Raw genomic sequence first — 22,151 nt, forward strand, 5'->3', positions numbered from 1 at the left:
CTAATTATGTCAGTCGATCAGTTGGATGTGCTGTAAGACACTGTCGCTGGAACACTTGCAATGTTCAGGTGTTTAAATTGATGAAAGTTTTTTTTATCATGTGGACAAAAACAACGAAATTGAATTGATGGAAACAGTTCAAAACAAGGGTTTTGATAAAATATAGACATTTCACAAAATAACCTTCGCGGTTTTGTTATTACTGCTAAAGTTCATTCTGTGTTTGTGGTGTTGTTGTTTGTGCCAACCTGATTGTTTGCAGTGTGAGTTTAATTGCACTTTAAGAGACTCTTTTACTGACCTTGACAGGTTCATTATAAGTACCCAGAATGATAATCGAAATAGCTAGCTAGCCTGTAGAACATCCTTTGTTGTCACGCTTAACCGATGTAACTCACTTAACGACAATAAATTAACGACTCGAGCCGTTGGTCAAGGTTCGCAGGTACATGTATGTGCTAATGAACGTACACATCACTTCATTCCTATAGTAGCAGTGGTACCTACGATGAAAGGACACGCGCGTGACAAGCCAAACGTGTCCCTAAATTGAAGGTGGCCTGTCGTTATAGGCCAGTAGATTTTGGAGAAGAAAAAAAGGACCGAGTGACAACAGGTGTCCTTTTTTGGGAGGGCGTCAAATCGCACTGAGGCATCAACTGTACAACGTTCTGCTCCTGTTGGCTCTTCCTTCGCGGCTAATTAGAGAAAATGGATGACTTGACTACACAGAGAATTCGGTGGCTCTTGCACAGATGATAAATAATTCATGTCTCGCTTCATTGATTTTTCACAGCCAAGAATCCTCTTCCGCCTTCTGTTGACTTGAGATGGCCTCGGCCCACGATTTTGTTCTTGGCAGCCACCCATGATCTCAAGTCATTTATCTTGCTGGCTTTCGGAAAGGGTGTGCAGAGAGACTGCAGATAGCGAGAAGGTGTTAATCCGATTTTCGCTGGCTTGATTCGAAATAAAACGCGACGACTGTACCTCAGGCTATGCTTTACCATTCCTGCATGTTGTTGTCGGAATTAAAGACAGACGCCGGCAAAAACACAGTTTGATGGCCCAAACTAGAGGAAAAATTCAAATTGAAAAATATGCACTGTAGCTGTGGACGGCTGAGAAGCGGTGAATGCCGGGGTGTTTGTATAGTTGTTGTGGCCGGTGATTGAGGATTTCAAGTTCGTCGCCGGAGTGAATCCAGGGGATGCAAGGATACACTTCTGGCTTGAATCTTACTTAGTTAGAGTCTCTATCCGCTTGACTGACGTGTTTGGGAGTTCAAGCCAGGCTGCTTCTTTATGAGTTCTTTGACGTCAGGTAATAATGAGGGGCAGTGCTGAAGTGGTTTCTTGCTTGCTTTCATTTTTTATCTTTTTTTATCTATTTATTTATTTATTCTTTTTTAATTTATTTTGTTTTATTTTATTGATTAATATATTTATATATTTATTTATTTATTTATTTATTTATTTATTTATTTATTTATTTATTTATTTATTTACTTTATTTCACTTTACTTTACTTTCTCTGCGGTGGACTGCATGTGCTAGTCTTTGAAATGAATCAGAAGAAACTGCCACTCATCAACAAATGTAATTCAGCAAATAAAACAGAAACAATATTACAATAACAAAATTTAACAAATAATTGTGTTTTTTAAATCACTGAGTCCGCACAGAAAGAAGTCAATTCTTAATTTTTGGAATGTGCCCAACTGAGTATTGGAGGATGCTCTGATCCTGAGTAAAGGCCTTAAAACATATATTTTGGTTTACATGATGGTTTGCATGGTCCGCAGGGGTGGAATGGATCTTGCATTTTTCGGTTTTCTTGTTGGTAAAAAGTTAAATCATGTTAATCTGTCTTTATACCTTTTTTTTCGTCTGTATATTTTTGTTCAAGTCTTTCTCGTTCCTGCTAATTTGATTTTGTGTTATTGATTGTCCGATTTGTAAGGGATGTCACTTGTTTTTAGTGTTGCATTTTTTTTCTCTCACTCACATGTGTTGATTTGAGTGTGTGTTTTTTCCTCATGATTTGTGTCTTGACACATTTTTAGTGAGTTAGTAATCAGCCCAGCCTGGAAAGCAGCAAATCTTGAAAATGATGTTTTTTAAGACATAACAAACCGTGTCATGAAAAACATTATTTTCCGGAAAGACACTGTGATCACACAATTTGCACTGTACAACATAAAGACAAACCGGAAGGACTGCAACATTAATATTATATTTGAATATTATATTTGAATATATTTACAATAAATACACATTGTTCTCAACTAAAACACCTGTCTGCATACAAATCTGTCGCTGTTAAGATTTAAAACAGATATGTAAAATAGTCATACACAAAAAAATAACTACCACATACGTTATTAGTATTGGTCTGGAAAGTAGACGGCGACCAAGGTGCACAACAGACAAATATGGTTAACGCAAAATCAGCCATAAATAACGTTCCTTTAACTTACCTTTCTTACCTTGTTATGAAATCTGTATTTTGGAACGTTGACAAACTATTCAAGTTCGTCATGTCACTGACTGACACTGCATGACAGTTTCCGGTCAGTTTAGTGTTGGAATGTGTGTAATTTACTGCATGTAATTTTGTTTCTATCATCAGCACTTGCTCATTATTTTTGCTTTATTCGTTTCACTGTTGCACGAAGAAAGGTTCGAACCAAAGGCAACGGAGATTGTTTGTGCTGCGTGGTACCATGAAAGATGAACTCTTCATTTCTGTCGCACAGGTATGAAACACAAGGGACAAAACTCTGTACGATTTCCAACATTTGAGCTAAGTTGTCTAATCTTGATGAACCAAACCTGATTTTCTCCTACAAAAGAGTTCCATGTCAACAACATGAACATTCTTGCTTCGGCGTGAAAGATAGCAAGTGCCGACTACTTTGTAAGTCGATCCGCTAATTAGCTGTCCTGAACTGGAAGATGATGTACAAGAGATTAGATCAGATTTGTTGTGGTTATAATACTGGCAGAGTTCCAAAGTCATTCCGTATTTACGAGCGCGACAAGCGTTGCTAATGCCCGTTAGTGTTTGAAGTTTGTTATGTTGTAAAATGTTTATCGATCAGATTACTACATTTCTGTCACCTTCCATGGAATTTTTTTAGTTCATGATTCACAAGATTGTGGAATAAGTGTCAATGTAACGCTTTTACAAGTCAGTGATGAACATTGAAGGGCATTCTCTTGCACGTCATCAAAACCTAATATTATAACTAAAAAGTTCATATGAAACAGCCGGTATACTCCCGATTTCTAACTTCACTGACATTGTCCTCTTTTATCACGTTTTACTTTAAATCCTACACGCAGCCTTTCATTCACAGATGATCTGCTTTCTGTTGATTCTAGAGTATGGTTTTATAAATGTGTGTGTACAATGACTTGTGCTATGTGTGTGAACTGTTGGATTCTTTGAAGACATTTAATGATTAATTTGGATCCACTTTTGTGTGTATCACTATGTGCACATGTGTGTGTGTATGTAGAACAACGTATTCAAGGGGGGGGGGGGGGTAACTCACTTAGTAGAGCACCGGACTGGAGTTGTGAATCTTGGATGGGGCGGACATGTCAGTGGCATTGTCACCTTTGTGTCAAGACTCAGAGATGCTATCCATGTCCCAACCCCCGTGTTCCAACTGTGGCATGTAATAGAACTCATGCAGTCATTCTGCCACAGGAGCAGGCGGCTGATCCCACCTTAACATGCACACATACTCTTGCTGCTATGCTTTCCACTTGGAGGAAGCGACCTGAATTTTCAAGCAATCGGATATAATAGAGTACTTTCTTTCCATAAGCTTACCATCCCGAAGAAGGCAGTAACGTGCCAAAATATTGATTATAGATCTATAAACGTAGCTAAGCTGGTTACTGGTGTGTTTTCTTTTTATTTAAATATAATAGCAGGGATGTCGTTAGGCGTCGGACATCGGACATAGACTGATTAAAAGGCTCAAATACATGCATGTCCGATTCACTTAGCCGCATGGCGGTCAGATGTCCTATCGTTTTTAAAAACAGTTTGTGTCAAAAACAGAAGAAAACACGGCAAGCGTCATTCTTGAAAATGACAGTGCCAATGACAGTGTCGCTGCTGAAACTGACACAACCATGGAAAGAAAAGTTTTGTCTTTTGTACAGGACATGGTGTCGGCACAGCAGGAAATTCGCAGAAACGGTCTTTTAACTATCCATGGCTGACCCTGTTTGGTTGGTTACACCTTGACAGCAAAGAGACTCCTGCTTTGTCGAATCTGTGTTGAAACTGACTTTGTTTTCTCATCATGCAGTTTGTGAGACAATCAAAAAAAGAGTGCTGAAGGTTTTGGTTGCTTTTTAGATGTTTGTTTCTTTTTGTGTGTGTCCTATTTGGAACTAAATTAATAAAACAATGTATGCAAACATGTTCGGTGTATATACTACTATATGTATGTGTTTGTGTCAAAGCATGTGTGTGCATGTGCACATGATTTTGGAGCCATTCCATTGACAGTGTTTTGCACAAAATTATGATGTCCTATTGAAATTTCTGAAAGCAGTCAAATGTCCTATTGATTCTGAAGAGCTCAGGACATTTGTCCTATAGGTGTGAATTTATAACAACAACCCTGTAATAGAGTAATGAAAATGAAAAACTAATAGAAATCTGTGTTTGTGTTCTCATGCGTGTGTTATGTGACAGGGCCGCTATCAGTGGCAGACAGTGGGTGGTATGGGATTGCTGGACTCTCACAATAGAGGAGAGAATGTCCCGATCACGGAAACTCAAGAAACCGCCGTGAGAACTTTTTTTTTTCTTCTCTTTCTCCATCTTATTCTTACTCTTTTAATTAGGCTAAGAACAGGTTATAAGACATGCCATTCTGCCTTTTGCCTTTTTATCATTATATGATTATAAAACAAGTCAGGTCCACTCTTTCTCTTACACACTTTCTCTTACACACTTTCTCAAATGAAGGGGGGGGGAGGGGGATCGAGGAGGCAGGGTCTATTAATAAGGTGAGCGTTGTTTGCTCCCAGTAATTTGAGTAAAGCACTTCTGCAGTGTACTGTTGTCAGAATCAATGTATTTGTTGATTGTGCTCAGTGACAGAACCATTAATTTATATAAGTCTATATGATTTTAGGAAAAGCAGATCTGTTGTAAATGGAATGGAATTCCAACTTTTTGTCTTGAAAAAATAAAGCACTGATCATTTAAAGAGAAAATGTTACATATCTCTTATTTTTACTTTGTTGAACACTTTCATACCGTGCAAATGATATCACTTGTTTATTTATTTTGTTAATTTCTGTCAATGATTTTATTTGTCAGTGATGAGCTGAGCAAAGAGAATGCGAAGCTGACCAAGGATATCTCTGACCTTGAAGATGCCCTCCATCTCCATCAGCGTTATGCCGATGACGATCGCAGCAGTGTGAAAGGCATTATTAGGTTGGTTAGAATGTCTGTGTTCTGTATATGTCGTGTGTGCTTCTACTTACACTCCGCAAAAGCTTAGTCGAAGATTCCTTTTTGATTTAGGCCATTCTCTGTTGGGCTCAGTGTAAAATGGGAAGAAACAAATTCTGTGTGTGTGTGTCTGTCTGTCAGTCTGTGCGTCATTGTGTGGATCTGTGCATGCATGTATAGGGCAAGTAAAAAAGGGAATTGTGGGAAAAGGTTTTGAACACGAACAAAAAGGTTGATTCGATTAGTGGGCAGCGTTGGGTTTTAGGTCGTCTATCCTTTTTCATTGTATCCAGCAAGCATACTGAATGTTGTACCTGCCACTCATTATGGCAGTGATTTCCATATTCAGACAGGAAGTTGGAGGTTCACGCTGGCAGTATGGCGGAGAAGGGAAGTTGCACACCTTCCGTTCAAAGGGCGACTTGGACGAAGGTCTTGGGGTCACAAGTCAGCGAAGTGGCAGAGGCTCCGGCACCAGGTCTGCAATGACAACAAGGAAAGCGGTGAGCAGTGCCAAGTACAGTGGACACCCCTGTACAGTGGAACCCCCCTTTTAAGGGCAGGTGGGCCAGTGCAAAATTGACCAAATCGTTCAAAACACTGTTTTGGGTATTTTAGCAGATTATGTTTCCATAACATACCTATCATCCATGTGTGTCGGTGTTTTTGTCAAAAGTGTCCTATTTATCTGTCAATAAAGACAAAATGTGAACATGTGTGGCATTGATTGTCTTCTGTAGTCGATATTCCCCCGCCAAAAAATGTCTCATTTCAAAGGCTAGTTACGGCTTTGTCCTCAGCAAAACAGTGCATTCACGACATACGAAACTGCGCAGCAGCTCTTGACCTATAACATGACATCAGTGTTTTGATGAATGTTCCATTCACTCAGCCACTTGTCCGTTGCAAAGGCAGCAATCGTAATCGAACGGAAATGTCCTTATTTGGAAGGTACTCGACATCCATTGGTTCGTTTCATAAACCGAAATCGGGAACCAGTTTACTTTGTGAGTGCGCATGCTCAGCTTACGAATTTTGCATACGGAAACTACCGAAGAGACTCTCGGCCATGACGGGAACACCCGAAGTTCACTCGGTTTTACAACATCCTGGTTACACATCAAACGATCGGTGACAACCGAAAGCGAATTTTTCCTTGAGAAACAACCTTTGATACGATAACAATGGCTCGAAATAAGAAAGAGGACAATGTCTTTATTAGTTCGGTTAGCAACAACAAGTAGTTCCGCTGGTACTAGGCCAAAGTTTGGATTCTGTCGGTGTTTCCGATACAGAGGAAAGCTTTGATCTCCACGCAGATCCACAGGTCGCCATTTCCGAACACGCCATGCAGCACACTTTTTACGTCTCGGCACTGGCTTGCTTTGCGCTGAATTTGAGTCAGTTTCTGTGCAGTATCTCCTCGACAAGCAAGTTGAGCATTTGCTACGCAAAAAAACAAAAAAAAACAGGAGAAAGTATCCAACATCAGTCAGATTATCGGTAATGTTTGCTGGGCCTGCCATTTCCCGAACGAAACTGGATCAGCAACTGTTTGTATCAATCTGCACTTTCGTAAATTCCGTCACTGTCTTGACGAACTGTGTCATTTTCTTCACCGCGATACACAGTTCATTGCGAAGAGCTTCCTCAGTAAATCGTTCAGATTCCACGTACGATTTGTTGTCAAAAAACAACTCAAACGAAAGTTTCAAACTCATCATCCTCCATCTTGCTTGTCGAAGCACCAAAGTACTGTATCGATGTAAAAACAAAAGCAGAAAACTTCGAGGAAACCAACAAATCGACGAGATAACGGAAGGAAATAAGTCTCGTTCTGGCTCAAGTAAGTTACCGTTAAAAATACCGTTATTCTCGCATGCAAATACAAACGAGAATCGGGTCATTGATACACGTTTAGCGCTGGGGCAGTATCCCCATGCTGGTTGACAGAGGGAAAGAAGGGATGGACGCATAAATTCTCTGCTGACGTGCTAAAGGCTAAGTAGTTTGCAATTCAAATAAACTAAGCTGTTCATTCATAACACAGTTTTGTCCTTGTGTGTCTGTTTCAATAGTGTTTCTGTGGTGTTCAATCTTCAATGTCGTTTTTCTCAGTTCAGCCATTTTGCCTACGGTTACGTCTCGGGTTACGCGATTTCTCTGGCTGTAATTTAGCTAGAGCAATATTTTCTTTTGTAGTTTGTGCAGAATATAACATTCTGGGGGATTACGAAGGGATTTTGCTGAAATTTTATTATAGTCATATCCAGATTATTTCAAAAAATAATTTTGCAAGCGTTACCCTAAAGTTTGACAGTTGTAACAAAGAAGTGTTCCTAACTCCAAATATAAATATAATAAACAAAATCTGCTTCGTAATCCCCTAGAGCATACCCAGAAGGATAAAATAAAACAATAATTAGAAGTGTGACAATCACATCTGATGAAAATCCGTGTATCTCCTGTACTCCACTTTTGTCTGTATTTTGACTGTTTTTGTCGCGTAAAACAAAAACCAGCAACCGAAAATACAAAAAGTGACTATTCTTTGTCATCATTTGTTCATTTCTTTCATAAAATAACATTCAGACACAATAAAACATTCAAAATTGAAAAAAAGGTAGTGCACTGGCCCACCTCCCCTTAAGACCTCCAACAATCTGAGAAAATCAGGTCTTAAACAAGTCGCGTAAGGCGAAAATACAACATTTAGTCAAGTAGCTGTCGAACTCACAGAATGAAACTGAACGCAATGCAACGCAGCAAGACCGTATACTCGTAGCATCGTCAGTCCACTGCGCACGGCAAAGGCAGTGAAATTGACAGGAAGAGCGGGGTAGTACTTGCGCTGAGAAGGATAGCACGCTTTTCTGTACCTCTCTTTGTTTTAACTTTCTGAGCGTGTTTTAAATCCAAACATATCATATCTATATGTTTTTGGAATCAGGAACCGACAAGGAATAAGATGAAAGTGTTTTTAAATTGATTTCAAAAATTTAATTTTGATAATAATTTTTATATATTTAATTTTCAGAGCTTTGCTTTAATCCGAATATAACATATTTATATGTTTTTGGAATCAGCAAATGATGGAGAATAAGATGAATGTAAATTTGGATCGTTTTAGAAAAATTTTTTTTTTTTACAATTTTCAGATTTTTAATGACCAAAGTCATTAATTAATTTTTAAGCCACCAAGCTGAAATGCAATACCGAAGTCCGGGCTTTGTCGAAGACTACTTGACCAAAATTTCAACCAATTTGGTTGAAAAATGAGAGCGTGACAGTGCCGCCTCAACTTTCACGAAAAGCCCGATATGACGTCATCAAAGACATTTATGAAAAAAAGGAAAAAAAAACGTTCGGGGATATCATACCCAGGAACTCTCATGTCAAAGTTCATAAAGATCGGTCCAGTAGTTTGGTCTGAATCGCTCTACACGCACGCACACACGCACGCACACACGCACACACACACATACACCACGACCCTCGTTTCGATTCCCCCTCGATGTTAAAACATTTAGTCAAAACTTGACTAAATGTAACAAGTCGCGTAAGGCGAAAATACAATATTTAGTCAAGTAGCTGTCGAACTCACAGAATGAAACTGAACGCAATGCCATTTTACTCGTAGCATCGTCAGGCCACCGCTCATGGCAAAGGCAGTGAAATTGACAAGAAGAGCGGGGTAGTAGTTGCGCTAAGAAGGATAGCACGCTTTTCTGTACCTCTCTTTGTTTTAACTTTCTGAGCGTGTTTTTAATCCAAACATATCATATCTATATGTTTTTGGAATCAGGAACCGACAAGGAATAAGATAAAAGTGTTTTTAAATTGATTTGGACAATTTAATTTTGATAATAATTTTTATATATTTAATTTTCAGAGCTTGTTTTTAATCCGAATATAACATATTTATATGTTGTTGGAATCAGCAAATGATGGAGAATAAGATAAACGTAAATTTGGATCGTTTTATAAATTTTTATTTTTTTTTACAATTTTCCGATTTTTAATGACCAAAGTCATTAATTAATTTTTAAGCCACCAAGCTGAAATGCAATACAGAAGTCCGGGCTTCGTCGAAGATTACTTGACCAAAATTTGAACCAATTTGGTTGAAAAATGAGGGCGTGACAGTGCCGCCTCAACTTTCACGAAAAGCCGGATATGACGTCACCAAAGACATTTATAAAAAAAATGAAAAAAAACGTTCGGGGATTTCATACCCAGGAACTCTCATGTCAAATTTCATAAAGATCGGTCCAGTAGTTTAGTCTGAATCGCTCTACACACACACACAGACACACACACACGCACACACGCACATACACCACGACCCTCGTTTTGATTCCCCCTCGATGTTAAAACATTTAGTCAAAACTTGACTAAATGTAAAAAGAGGGAGTCTTAAAATGGGGGTAATTTTAAAGAGCTTATGAACAGAAAGTCTGAGAAAACAAGGTCTGAAAAAGGGGGAGTCTCAATCCATAAATCACTTCTTGTAGAGCTTCCAGAACACTGTATCATTTGAAAACAGGTCTACGAGTTGATGTCCGACTTTCGGCCGCCATTTTGAATCTTATAGATCAGAAAAAAACTTCTAAAAAAGTTTTCACCACGTTTTAGTAACTTATCTGAACGGTCAATGGGAAAGAACTGTGTTTAAAGCTGTGGTCTATTTATGATTTTCCGGGGCTACGAGGTTGAAAAAATAGGGATATAATCATGTTCAGAATTCTGTACAGCAAACGCTACCCGAAACCCCACCTATACGGTGTGTATGACCTTGAGAGCTTCAGTCAACGCTTGAATTTTGCAGGGATAACATCCGGTTTGCTCTCTCAAGACTGATCATATTTTATCTTCAAGGGAGATCAAGGGGAAAAAATAAACGCCCCGGCGAAGATTCGAACTCTCGACCTCGAGACTTCGTGTCTCATGTCCTAACCACTAGGCTACTGCGCCAATTGAGAAAATGAAGGAAAAACATTGATATGAATTCATGTTATGTTATTCTTGAAGCAGCATGATTTATATCTCTATCCGCCCATTGTTCAGAAGTGAATACATGTATAACTATTTCTTAGATGTCTGGTTTCAACTGGCTTTGGAGAGATTCAATTACTGTTCTTGTCATTTTCTTGCATGTTGTAAATAGAGATATCGCAGCTATTTGCATGGCGCGAATGTCGTGTAGCATGACGGTGTAAACATGTACTGCGATTCTGTAAAACATGTTTGCAAATAAAGGCAAATTTTAATGTCAATTTTTACGTTTTTGCAACGCATAAATGATAATTCAAGCGTAGAATGATATAAAATTATCAATTTTTTATCTTTGACAATACTGGTGAAGTGGCCTAGCGGTTAAGACATCGGCCCCGACATTTCGAGGCCCCGATGCCTTGAGTTCGAATCCCTGCCAAGTCGTTTATTTTTTCTGCTCGATCCTTCTTGACAACAAATATGCTCAGCTCTGCGAGAGCAAACCGGATGTTACCACTGCAAAATTCAAGCGTTGACTGAAGCTCTCAAGGTCATACACGCCGTATAGGTGGGGTTTCGGGTAGTGTTTGCTGTACAGAAATCTGTACATGATTTTGTCCCTATTTTTCAACCTCGTAGCCCCGGAAAGTCATAAATAGACCACAGCTTTAAACCCCTACAAGAAGTTGGACAGTGGTTACCTCCCATTTAGTTTTCACAAATGTCCTGAAAAGTGCGGATGTAAATGCCACATACCTAGTACGTGTATGGGCGTATGACAAACCAAACATGACCACGTACCTAGTGCTGGGCAGTGAAGGGGTTAAGACCTCCAAAAATGTGAGAAATTCAGGTCTTAAAAAGTAGGGAGTCGTAACATGGGGGGTAAATTTACAGAGGTTGTGAATAGAAAACAGGGTCTTAAAAGGGAGGGAGTCTGCAATCAGGAATCTTAAAAGGGGGGTTTCACTGTTCTGAGAGTCTGCGTAACATTGTCATTGGGAGCTGTGGTTGAACGTAGCATGTACTCTGGAACCCCTCGTATATTCCACCACCAAACATCTGGGCTGAAAAGGTAGAGATCGAGTCTTCAAATGGAGGTAAATGTACAGGCATTATACAATGTACAAACAATATTTGAAAAACCAAGGTCATAAAAGGTCTTAAACTTACGAGGTCTTAAAAGGGGGGTTCCAGCTTACATGGCCATAATGTATGTATTGTTTGAGTTCAAATGATTCTAATAGTATGACTCAACGGGGAAGGAGCTTTGGTTTCTTTCCAGTATGCGTACTTATTTAAAGAGGTTGTTGTTGTTGTTGTTGTTGTTGTTGTTGTTGTTGTTGTTGTTGTTGTTGTTGTTGTTGTTGTTGCTGCTGCTGCTGTTTGCTGCTGTTTGCTGCTGTTTGCTGCTGTTTGTTGGTGGTAGTGGTGTTGTTTGGTTGGTGGTAGTGGTGTTGTTTGGTTGGTTGCGATTCTCTTGTCTGTTTGTTTGTTTGTAGTCATGTAATGTGGAGCTTCCAGCTGCAATGTTTCTTGGCAGTTAATCAGAAAATGGGGCAGAAAACTCCCATTTCAGTTCTTGGTGTAGGTGGAGCCAGAAATTATGTCAAATGTAATGATGACTTGCAGCAAAATAATTTGGTTCGTCTAGGCTATGAAAAAACAAAAAAACAGCTCTTTGTCTGAAACAATTAATACTCCCTGATTTTTATGAATTTGTGTACAGCATTTTAGCAGTTAAGTGCGTGTAATGGTTGTTTATTGACAGTATCAAAGAAACCAATCACCACTCTTGCAATTCTTAATATTGAACTTCAATTTTCATTCTGCAGGAGGCAGGCCCTCCCTTGGAGGCTGTGGGAGAGAAGGCTTCAGGCCCTCGCTGTCTGAATGAAGACTCGGACATTCAGAGCAAAGCCCTGACGAAGGCCTCTTCCGCCAAGAGACCTTCCCAGAAACCTTCCGGCAACCTAAATGTAAAGTCAGCCCATCAAGAACAGAATTCCTGGAATTTTGGCCCTGGCCCAGACAAGATCCCACACAACAGCCAGGAGTATGCCTCAGTCATGAAGAACCTGTTCGGAGAAGGGGGGTTTCCGCTGGAGAAAGAGTACTCTGTGCAGTCCGCCTCTGTCGGAGTCTCGCTGTTCCAGGAGAAAGACAACACTGACATCAACGAAATGAAAAGCAAAGTGCTGAAGCGAGCTAGCGCTGTGTTGATCATGAGGCCCAAGTCAGGGAGCAAGAAGCAGGTGCAGAACCCCTACACACAGTATCAGAAGTGTGCACCACCGCCTCGCAACCCCAAGCTGGCCAAAGGTAAAGGGCAGAAGAAAATGACAGAAGCGCAGACAGCCAAGAAGAAGTTGATGAACACGGTTAAAATTGATCCAGACCTTAGGCTCAACTTGCACAGTCCTTCAGGCAAGAAAGACTCTGAGTTAAAAACCCGAAAGGCCAGTAGTACGGGCTCTGAAACAAATCTGAACAGTCCAGAACAAAACAATCAAGGCGAAGTAGAAGAGAAGGCACAGGAAAGTACGGGAAATGAGGACGAAGATGATGGAATTTATAAAGCCTATATGCAGAATGAAGAAAGCTGGCGTGTCCAGGAAAAAGACGATGATGTTGATGATGTGTTGGCTCTGTTCAACCATGGCAAGGAACGAGACATCAAGGCAAGGCACGCGGTGCTGCTGACTGAGTCACGAAACCCTCTGCATCAAAGAATATGGGACAAAAGTGCTGTTCCCAAACCCTGGGATAAGTGGAGTCACTTGAAAGATGCTGACTTCTACCTCAGCAAATCAGAAGGCCAGGCTAACGGCCAGTCAGAGAAAATAGAGCGCAGAACCAGATCACAGACTACCCAGGCCACCTCCTCTAAACACGTGTTGCGGACTTCACAGAGCAGTCCCCTTAACCCCAAGCCCAGACCTACCACAGGACGAAGCTGGAACACAGTCTCACAGGTGACGCCAGACAAACAAGTAAAACGTCCGCAGTCAGCGTTCCAGACTGCCAACAGGCACTCATGGACTGGAGAATACTACAGAATGCCAGAGACGCCTAACCAACCTCGAAAGCCTCCAGAAACGGAGAATCTTCCCCCGGCCAAGCAGAGAGCGGTAGCTGAGTGGCTGGACAAGCACGTCAACTCCTCTCAAGAAGAGGAACCCAAGCCTGAGTCAAACTACATCTCTGATGCGCAGCAAGTGAGCAGCCATGACATGTCTAGGTGCAGCTTAGGGGAGATAACGGCGAAGGCTGGAGGGGTGGATTCCTATGACTCTGAGAGCAGAGTGGCAGCCTGGCTGACGTTGCTAGGCCTGACGAATGTGGAACGCTACGAGAAGATCTTCAGCCAGCATCAGATCGACATGGTGGACCTCCCTTCCCTCACCGTGCCCGTCCTTCAGCACATTGGTATTGCCAAGATCGGCCCTGTCATGAAGATCATGCGTGGTGTAGACAGACTCAAGAGTGGGATGGATAAAACCTCTGCGAAGATGGGTCATACTTTTGATTATAACAGTGAAAAGAGGTGGGGAGATGTTTTGGGCGCTGGAGTGAATACGCTCATCTTCAGCCCAGGCAGAAGGAAGGGAGCACGGTCGTCAAGAACGGATGTAGACACGTTGGTGAGGAAACAGGACAGCAACGACAACCAGGCTGTGAGGAAGAGTGCTGAGAAAGCAGCAGAGGAAAAGACAGCCTCAGCCAAGGAGAGAGTGGAGACCTTGCGTTCCAGCCTACAAGAGATGTACCGCCAACTTTCCACTGACAATAGTAGCCCTCAGAATGGTACCGAAAACACACAGGTCGATAACAGCCGAGAAACAAGTCCCTTTGAGTGCACTGGTCTCCACCCAGAGGGGCATCACTCTGAATTTTCAAACAACTACTTTCCGGCCAATTCAGCTTCCAACGCCAGTCTTGACAAGACTTCACCTCGTGCTAATAGGGTCGACTGGGATGCTATTAATCTCCACGAAGAAGGGAGAAAAAATAGTTCTGACCCTTTTGAGTTTCACAGGAGCAGGGCAAACAACTTGAGAAATTATTCACAGGATCCAGATATGCCTGACGAGGTTGATATTCACCAAACGGTGTTGCCACAAGGAGAAAGAGCTGCCCCCAAAAGTTCTGTGGGTCAGGGGCGGAAATCTGCCAAGCCCTCGCAGTCAGATTCAAATGAATCTGTAACGAAGGCCACTGGCAAGAAAAAAGGTTTGCCGTCCAGTGTCAAGGTCAGAGGTCAAGGTGATGCCCCTCAAGTTCGACCTACGTCTGGTATAATGGATGCAGGTTTGTGCCTCTCCTTTTTAACTTTTTATGCATAGTACATGTGCCGGCTTCTGAAAGCAATCCTGAATAGCGCTTTAAAACTGAAACAAAATAATATAAAGTGAGTGTGAAGGTTTATAGTGTTGCATTATTCAAGTTAAAACGTTTAGATCAGATCTCTTTGATAATGTGAAGCTTGATTAATGTCACAGATTAGTTGGTGCAGCATACATTCTGTTGGTTCTCCTCCACATCTTCCTCCTTTCACTCACTATTTCCAGAGCTGCCAACTGCTATGCTTTCAGCGTAGAAGAGAAATTGTTACACCAAGCTAAAGTTTGCAACGCTTAAACAAATAGTCACAATCATGCAAGGTTTCTCTGTTTTGTGAGCACAACGGTACTCATTTCTGCTTTCCACTCGGTCAGTAGTGGTCACAAAATGGGTAATAAAACATCATCAGTGTACTAAAAAGTGGCTCTGCAGCTCCTCTCTATTATGTTCATGCATTCTCATGAAACTTTATTAAAGATGTTTATTCTTGTGCAAGATGGCATAAATGCGGATGTGGGAATAAAGGTTAGAAAATGCTACACTTAAACACCATTAGCTACACTAAAAATCCCCCCTCCCCCCCCCCCCCCTCCCCCCTCCCCCCCCCCCCCCCCCCCCCTCAATTCAAAAACAAAATTGCTAAGCTTGAGGCTTCACAGGGGTTGGCAGGTCTGTATGTCGCTCATTTTGCTATCAGTCAGGCTGATCTGTCTAGATTCTTGTGGCAGGTCTGTATGTCGCTCATTTTGCTATCAGTCAGGCTGATCTGTCTAGATTCTTGTGGCAGGTCTGTATGTCGCTCATTTTGCTATCAGTCAGGCTGATCTGTCTAGATTCTTGTGGCAGGTCTGTATGTCGCTCATTTTGCTATCAGTCAGGCTGATCTGTCTAGATTCTTGTGGCAGGTCTGTATGTCGCTCATTTTGCTATCAGTCAGGCTGATCTGTCTAGATTCTTGTGGCAGGTCTGTATGTCGCTCATTTTGCTATCAGTCAGGCTGATCTGTCTAGATTCTTGTGGCAGGTCTGTATGTCGCTCATTTTGCTATCGGTCAGGCTGATCTGTCTAGATTCTTGTGGCAGGTCTGTATGTTGCTCATTTTGCTATCAGTCAGGCTGATCTGTCTAGATTCTTGTGGCAGGTCTGGCCCGACTGTCGCAGCGGTTAGCCTACCGGCGGAAGAAGAGAGACCAGGAAGAGGATCTGAGGGAACAACGCCTGCAGAAGTTACGACAGCAGCGAGACGCCATGGCCGCCCGACACAAGCTGAGGGAGAGAAGCAGGAGTGTGGAGCGAGAAGGCCTGCCATTGGTGTCTGATCAAATGGTACGTCTGTGTTTTGGGGGACTTTGTATATGGGCCCGGACACTGGGCCCCTTTTCAAGACCTCAAAAATTCTGAGAAAATCCGTTTTAAAGAGGAGGGAGACTTAGAATCAATGTAAATTTACAAATTGAGGTTGTTATGAAGAGAGAAAAAACAAACACACAAGGTTTTTAAAATCAAGGAGCTCGTAAATTCGGAAGCTGCTGCCAAGAATGTAAAAGTAAATTTGTGACAGCTGCAAAGTTTTGGTTGCTGCAAAGAGCAGATGCTCTCTGATGTTTTATCTTTCTTTCTAGGACCAAGACTGAATGCTTTTTTCACCTGTTGTTTCAGAGTGAGGGCAACATTAGAAGTGCTCGCAGGAGGTCCGACAGTGGTCTGGATCAAACGTCACCGTATCAGCTGGACAGTACAGGTAGCTGTGACATGTTCACCTGTAGATGATCGATACATGCAGTTCACCTTTGAAAAGTATACAGTGTAAGCTTAAGACTATTGAACTTTTGAAACAGAATATTCATACATGTTCAGACCCACTATACAGCCAAGAGGGTTTTTGTTTGAGGTGACCTTTTTTCTCTGCTTCCGTCTTTCAGAACGAGCACTGCCCACGATAAGTCTGATCATTTTATCATTATTGTAGGTTCACCCACTTTAATGACGTAAAGGCTAATATTTTATACTAATGAATGTTTTGTGTTGTCAATCGTTAAACGTTCCATAAATTTAACCAATCTTGGGAATGACAGCTTTAAGTAATGGTTATGGTTATACTTTTTGCAATGAATTAATCAAAAGAACCATTATGTTTAAGCTAGGAAAAATATTCTGTGGGCATTGAGAGCAATAAACTGAACATCTTAACTGAAGCAGATGCCCAGTATTCCTAACTTTTCAGTTTATCTTTCTGTTGCAGATGACCTCTTGGCAGATTTGGCGCAAGGTCATGACCATGTGCACAGAGGTCAAGGTCAGACCAGAGCCTCAGTTAACCCTGATCTTCTGTCCTTGCAGATGAATGAAATGGCTGCTTTGGTAAGATTCTGATTGGGACTTCATTTTTGGTGCAGAAAATCACTAGTTCATTTGTTTCAGGCATTTAATTTCTTTGCTGTTTTTGTGTGGAATAAAAGCGTGTAACTAAGGTGCAATTTAACCTCCTTGATCTATAGCTACACCAATTTTTGCTGGCTGCCTGTAACTTTGGGGGGGGGGGGGGGGGGTATTTTCTCAAACAAACCAGACGGATTGAAGTGGCTTCTATTCAAAAGTTATTCTGATAACCCACTGAACCAATATACTCTCTTTAATATAGCTCAGAAGATCCAAGAGTCTTATTTCCCTGAGTGTGACATCAAGCTTCTTTTCAATGTGCAGCTCCAAAACCAAGAGCCAGACTTCAGCCCAGATGGGCAAGGGATGACACTCAGCGCTGTGCGGCAGCTGAAGAACAAACTGCACCACTATGAACAGACCCTCATCCACAACAGCACTGCCAACCCCCTGCTTACCCCAACCTCCGCTGCTGCCGCCGCTGGGGAGCGCTCGCACATCTCCGCCCACTCTGGTAGCCATGGCGACTTTGCTTTTGACGTCGCAGAGCTGGGGTCACCGGGCGCAGTGGGCGCGTCGGGTGGATATGCGGAGTCGAGGACCAAGGCTTACGGAATAGACGGGGACCTGAAGGAGGACCCGTGGCTCGGCCACCAAGGTGACTTTGAGTCGAGGTATACGCACAGGAACCCTCAGTCCGTGCTGAGAAAGGAAGAGGAGGCTCACTGGTCGCACTCCCTGTCCAACCGCCCTGGGAGTGGGTCACGGAGGTCGCCCTCTTGGGGAAAGTCCAGGAGGCTGTCGCTATCCTACAGGACGTCTCAGAGGGACCAGAGCGCAAACGCAGCATCCAATTTCAATGAAAATGCCTCTGTACAACCACCCCCTGGGCCTGACAAGGAACCTGCTGCTGCCAGGGCTGCGGCCCCAAAACCTATAGACTTAGCCTTGCAAGGAGTGACAGTCTGGAAACCAGGACCCGAACTTCGAACAGACCAGGAGACAGGCGGTGCAGGAGGGGCAGCGGTAGCTAAGCCGCATTCCGTCGCCCCTCACCTGTCCATGAGTAAGCGCCAGTTACTAGATGAGATGCGGCGAGAGAAAGATGAACACCGTAAACATGTCAGGTGGGGTTTGCTTTATTGTCGAATTGAGTTTGATGAGTTTGTTGCTCTCTGATTGCTCTATTTTGTTGGCATTATATATTGCATTGCTGAGGATAGTTTAGGAAATCTGTCAATAATTTGTTCAATTACTTCTTTCAAGATGTATTTGCTGGAGCTGCACAAAATACAAACAGTATTGTCATAACTGTTAAAGTTTTGTTAGAGAAAAGCTTATTTCTGAAATCGGGGGAGATCTGTATCGTGGTAAACCTGTCACACATTCTCTCTCTCTCTCTCTCTCTCTCTCTCTCTCTCTCTCTCTCTCTCTCTCTCTCTCTCTCTCTCTCTCCTCTCTCTCTCTCTCTCTCTCTCTCTCTCTCTCTCTCTCTCTCTCTCTCTCTCTCTCTCTCTCTCTCTCTCTCTCTCTCTCTCTCTCTCTCTCTCTCTCTCTCTCTCTCTCTCTCTCTCTCTCTCTCTCTCTCTCTCTCTCTCTCTCTCTCTCTCTCTCTCTCTCTCTCTCTCTCTCTCTCTCTCTCTGATGAGTTTGTTTTGAATGAATTTTACTTGATGTTGATCGTGTACATTATGTTGTAATCAGTATGTCCTACTTTCTGTGACCATGCAGACATCTCAAGTCGGAGCTTACCCGTCTCCAGCACAAAGATCCTGTGAGGAAGGCAGAAATAGAACGTGCCGACATAAAGTTCACCGAATCAGGTATGTCATACATTGTACTACAGTATACTGCAGTGTTTATGGAGGGATGTTTGATAACATGGGGCCAGATAAGCTCAGTTGGTAGAGCACTGGACTTATGATCCTAGTGTAACAGGTTCAGATCCCGGGGCCGGAATAGCCACGGGTCAACTTTATGTACAGACTCCAAGACAGTATCCATGTTCCATCCCGTGTCACCACAGTGGCATGTAAAAGACCTTGGTCATTATTACTATAAGTGCAGGTGGCTGATTGCACCTAAAGAGACACACACCTGCATGGGTAGCGCGACTCTTGTTGCTACCAGCTTTCCATTTCAAGAAAGTGACCCGAATTTCGTAGCAACGGGATAATAAGGTAATAGAAATGGAAACTGATCCTGTGACAGTGATTGTAAGATTATTGATATTCACCCTGACATATTTGATCACACATCATTGTTGCTTTCAGATTTTGAGATGTATGATGCTTGTTACTTGTCCCAAGCACATGTATCTGCTCAGTCTTACTGGGTTATCTTGAGGAAAGTGAACAAAAATTGGGTTAGTTTATGATCAGGCGAGTGACAAATTGAAGTGTAAAATTAGTTGTGCAAGTAAATAATTATTAATGTGTATTGTTGGCACTGTGTTGAAGTGTAAGGGTATAACCGCTAGTTAAGACACACTGCAGCTGCCAAAGGGGTTGAGAGGGGTATCTTCTTCTTCTGCATTCATAGGCTGAAATTCTCACCTACTCATGTTTTTTGCACGAGTAGAGTTTTGCGTGTATGACCGTTTTTATCCTGCCATTTAGGCTGCAATACGCCGCTTTTGGGAGGGGTATAATTGTGATCCTTTCTCTGTGCTGTTAGATGCTTCATTTAGTGACGTTGTTTGTTTTTAGAGCTGATTGGAGAAGGAGCGTTCTCCAAAGTGTTCCGAGGCAGCTACCAGGGAGCAGAGGTGGCGGTCAAGCGGGTCAAGACTCCGCTATCTTTGCAGGATAAAAACTACTTTGCCGCAGAGGTGAGAATAATTATGGTCACACAGCTGATAACTTCTTCTTCTTCTGCGTTCGTGGGCTGAAACTCCCCCGTACACTCGTGTTTTTGCACAAGTGGATTTTTAGGTGTATGACCGTTTTTAACCCCGCCATTTAGGCAGTCATACGCCGCTTTCGGAGGAAGTATGCTGGGTATTTTCGTGTTTCTATAACCCACCGGACTCTGACATGGATTGCAGGATCTTTTCCGTGCGCACTTGGTCTTGTGCTTGCGTGTGCACACGAAGGGGGATAAGCCACTAGCAGGTCTGCACCTAAGTTGACCTGGGAGATCAGAAAAATCTCCACACTTAACTCACCAGGCAGCCGCGGCAGGGATTCGAACTTACGACCTTCCGATTCAGAGGCCAACGTCTTACCACCCTGCCACAGTGCCCGTCTGGATTGATTATTGTCAGTGTCAATTTTGCACCCTGATTTTAATATTATCTGCAGTTTTTGTGAAGTTGAGTAATAGCGTTGACCATGTTGTAAAACCAACATCAGTTAACAATCACAAAGTCTGCATGACTTCTGTAGATGCTCGTTATTTGGTATACCAGCTGTTTCAGCATGTATGCAGTGATTACATTTAAGGGGGGGGAGGTAGGTGGAGGGAACTTAGCAACTTTTTTCTATTTTTAAGGTTTGCAATTTGGCATGAAAGTACTGAAAATTAGCATTTTGTGTCGTCTGTTTACGTTGAATTTTAATGCATCTTTAATTGCCTAGAATTGACTAAATTGTGACTCTGTCATGCTTTGGTTATGGCTGCTTCGGGAAGCTTAAAGATTAAGTGTTAACATTTAGTGGTGTACTATACAGCAGATAAGTGCATGGGGGCCACACTTGGTTTTTTAAAGTTGTTTTTTACAGTGATCTCCTGAGCCCCCTTCATGCAAATATCACCTTGAGTTTAAAAAATGTTCAAGCCTTTCCATGAATTCAAATAGGAAACATCAGTGCTAGTTAATGTTACTGTGAAATGATTATCTCATCCTCTGTGTTTCTTTGCCACCAGGTGACCCTTTTACGGGATCTGCGACATCCGCGTGTGGTACTTCTTGTGGGCGTGTGCAGCGCTGATCGCCTGCCAATCATGGTGCTCGAGTTCATGGCAGGTCGCGACCTCTACACACTCATACACGACTCTTCAAGGTCAGTCTTGTGGTTGAATTCTTCTTGTGAATTTTGTTACAGTGGAACCCCCCTTTTAAGATCTCCCAATATAAGACTTCCTCCACATCCCCATTTTATTAGACTCCCTCCTTTTTAAGACCCGTGTAAATCGATCTGTGTCAGGAGCAGTCTAGTTTTTGGTTTGATTAACTAAAACTCTCATGGCATAAGCTGTATCGATACTCCTAATGGGCGGGGATGTAGCTCAGTCGGTAGCGCGCTGGATTTATTTCTCAGAGTCAACTTTGTGTGCAGACTCTCCTCGGTGTCCGAACACCCCCGTGTGTACACGCAAGCACAAGACCAAGTGCGCACGAAAAAGATCCTGTAATCCATGTCAGAGTTCGGTGGGTTATAGAAACACGAAAATACCCTGCATGCTTCCCCCAAAACGGCGTATGGCTGCCTAAATGGCGGGGTAAAAAACGGTCATACACGTAAAATTCCACTCGTGCAAAAAACACACGAGTGTACGTGGGAGTTTCAGCCCACGAACGCAGAAGAAGAAGAAGAAGAAGATACTCCTAATGCTGATGCTATTTTAAAAGTGTTCATTGTGAAAATGTTGAAACTTTTCAATCACTTGAAATTAATTTTTATGATGGTAATTTATTTTTTACTGATGTAAAGAAAGTGCTCTTTGTGTTTAGTTACACATGGTTGTTTAAAAAAAATTCTGAATAAAAGAATCATACATGAAACTGTCTTCTTACAGTAGTCTTTTTTATTTCAGGCCTCCATACCGTACAGTTTATTTAACAATAACAATAAATATTTGATGTATAGTTACAGGCCTTGCTTACCGTTCAGCTTTATTTGATGTTTATAGTCAAGTGGGTTTTTTGAGTCACTTGAGAAAAAGTGACTCTATGTAATCGGTCAGTGTTAGTCTGTCCGGCCGGCCGTCCGGCCGGC

The 22,151-nt window shown here is 42.1% G+C and overlaps 1 protein-coding gene and 1 long non-coding RNA gene across 3 annotated transcripts in view; one reads left to right on the forward strand and one right to left on the reverse strand.

Moving 5' to 3' along the window:
• The window catches only part of LOC138968913 (uncharacterized), a 20,585-nt gene extending 17,806 nt beyond the window's left edge, over positions 1 to 2,779 (reverse strand). Inside the window, exon 1 of one of the 2 annotated variants that reach the window (XR_011456319.1) lies at positions 2,489 to 2,779. This is a non-coding gene — a long non-coding RNA (uncharacterized lncRNA). Of the gene's footprint in view, positions 1 to 2,479 lie in introns of both variants that reach the window. The other variant, XR_011456318.1, reaches the window with a different exon arrangement.
• A 64-nt stretch (positions 2,780 to 2,843) lies between these two features.
• LOC138968901 (uncharacterized) overlaps positions 2,844 to 22,151 on the forward strand; it is a 32,619-nt gene continuing 13,311 nt past the window's right edge. Inside the window, exons 1-12 of the mRNA XM_070341574.1 lie at positions 2,844 to 2,919; positions 4,723 to 4,818; positions 5,356 to 5,475; positions 5,843 to 5,996; positions 12,324 to 14,799; positions 15,974 to 16,158; positions 16,492 to 16,573; positions 17,075 to 17,193; positions 17,536 to 18,338; positions 18,943 to 19,034; positions 19,920 to 20,041; positions 21,079 to 21,215. Coding sequence (XP_070197675.1) covers positions 4,787 to 4,818; positions 5,356 to 5,475; positions 5,843 to 5,996; positions 12,324 to 14,799; positions 15,974 to 16,158; positions 16,492 to 16,573; positions 17,075 to 17,193; positions 17,536 to 18,338; positions 18,943 to 19,034; positions 19,920 to 20,041; positions 21,079 to 21,215 — 4,322 coding nt within the window. The 5' untranslated portion in view covers positions 2,844 to 2,919; positions 4,723 to 4,786. The remainder of the gene's footprint in view (positions 2,920 to 4,722; positions 4,819 to 5,355; positions 5,476 to 5,842; positions 5,997 to 12,323; positions 14,800 to 15,973; positions 16,159 to 16,491; positions 16,574 to 17,074; positions 17,194 to 17,535; positions 18,339 to 18,942; positions 19,035 to 19,919; positions 20,042 to 21,078; positions 21,216 to 22,151) is intronic.

The sequence above is a fragment of the Littorina saxatilis genome, linkage group LG6 (assembly GCF_037325665.1).
Source record: "Littorina saxatilis isolate snail1 linkage group LG6, US_GU_Lsax_2.0, whole genome shotgun sequence".
NCBI classification, from domain to species: domain Eukaryota; kingdom Metazoa; phylum Mollusca; class Gastropoda; order Littorinimorpha; family Littorinidae; genus Littorina; species Littorina saxatilis.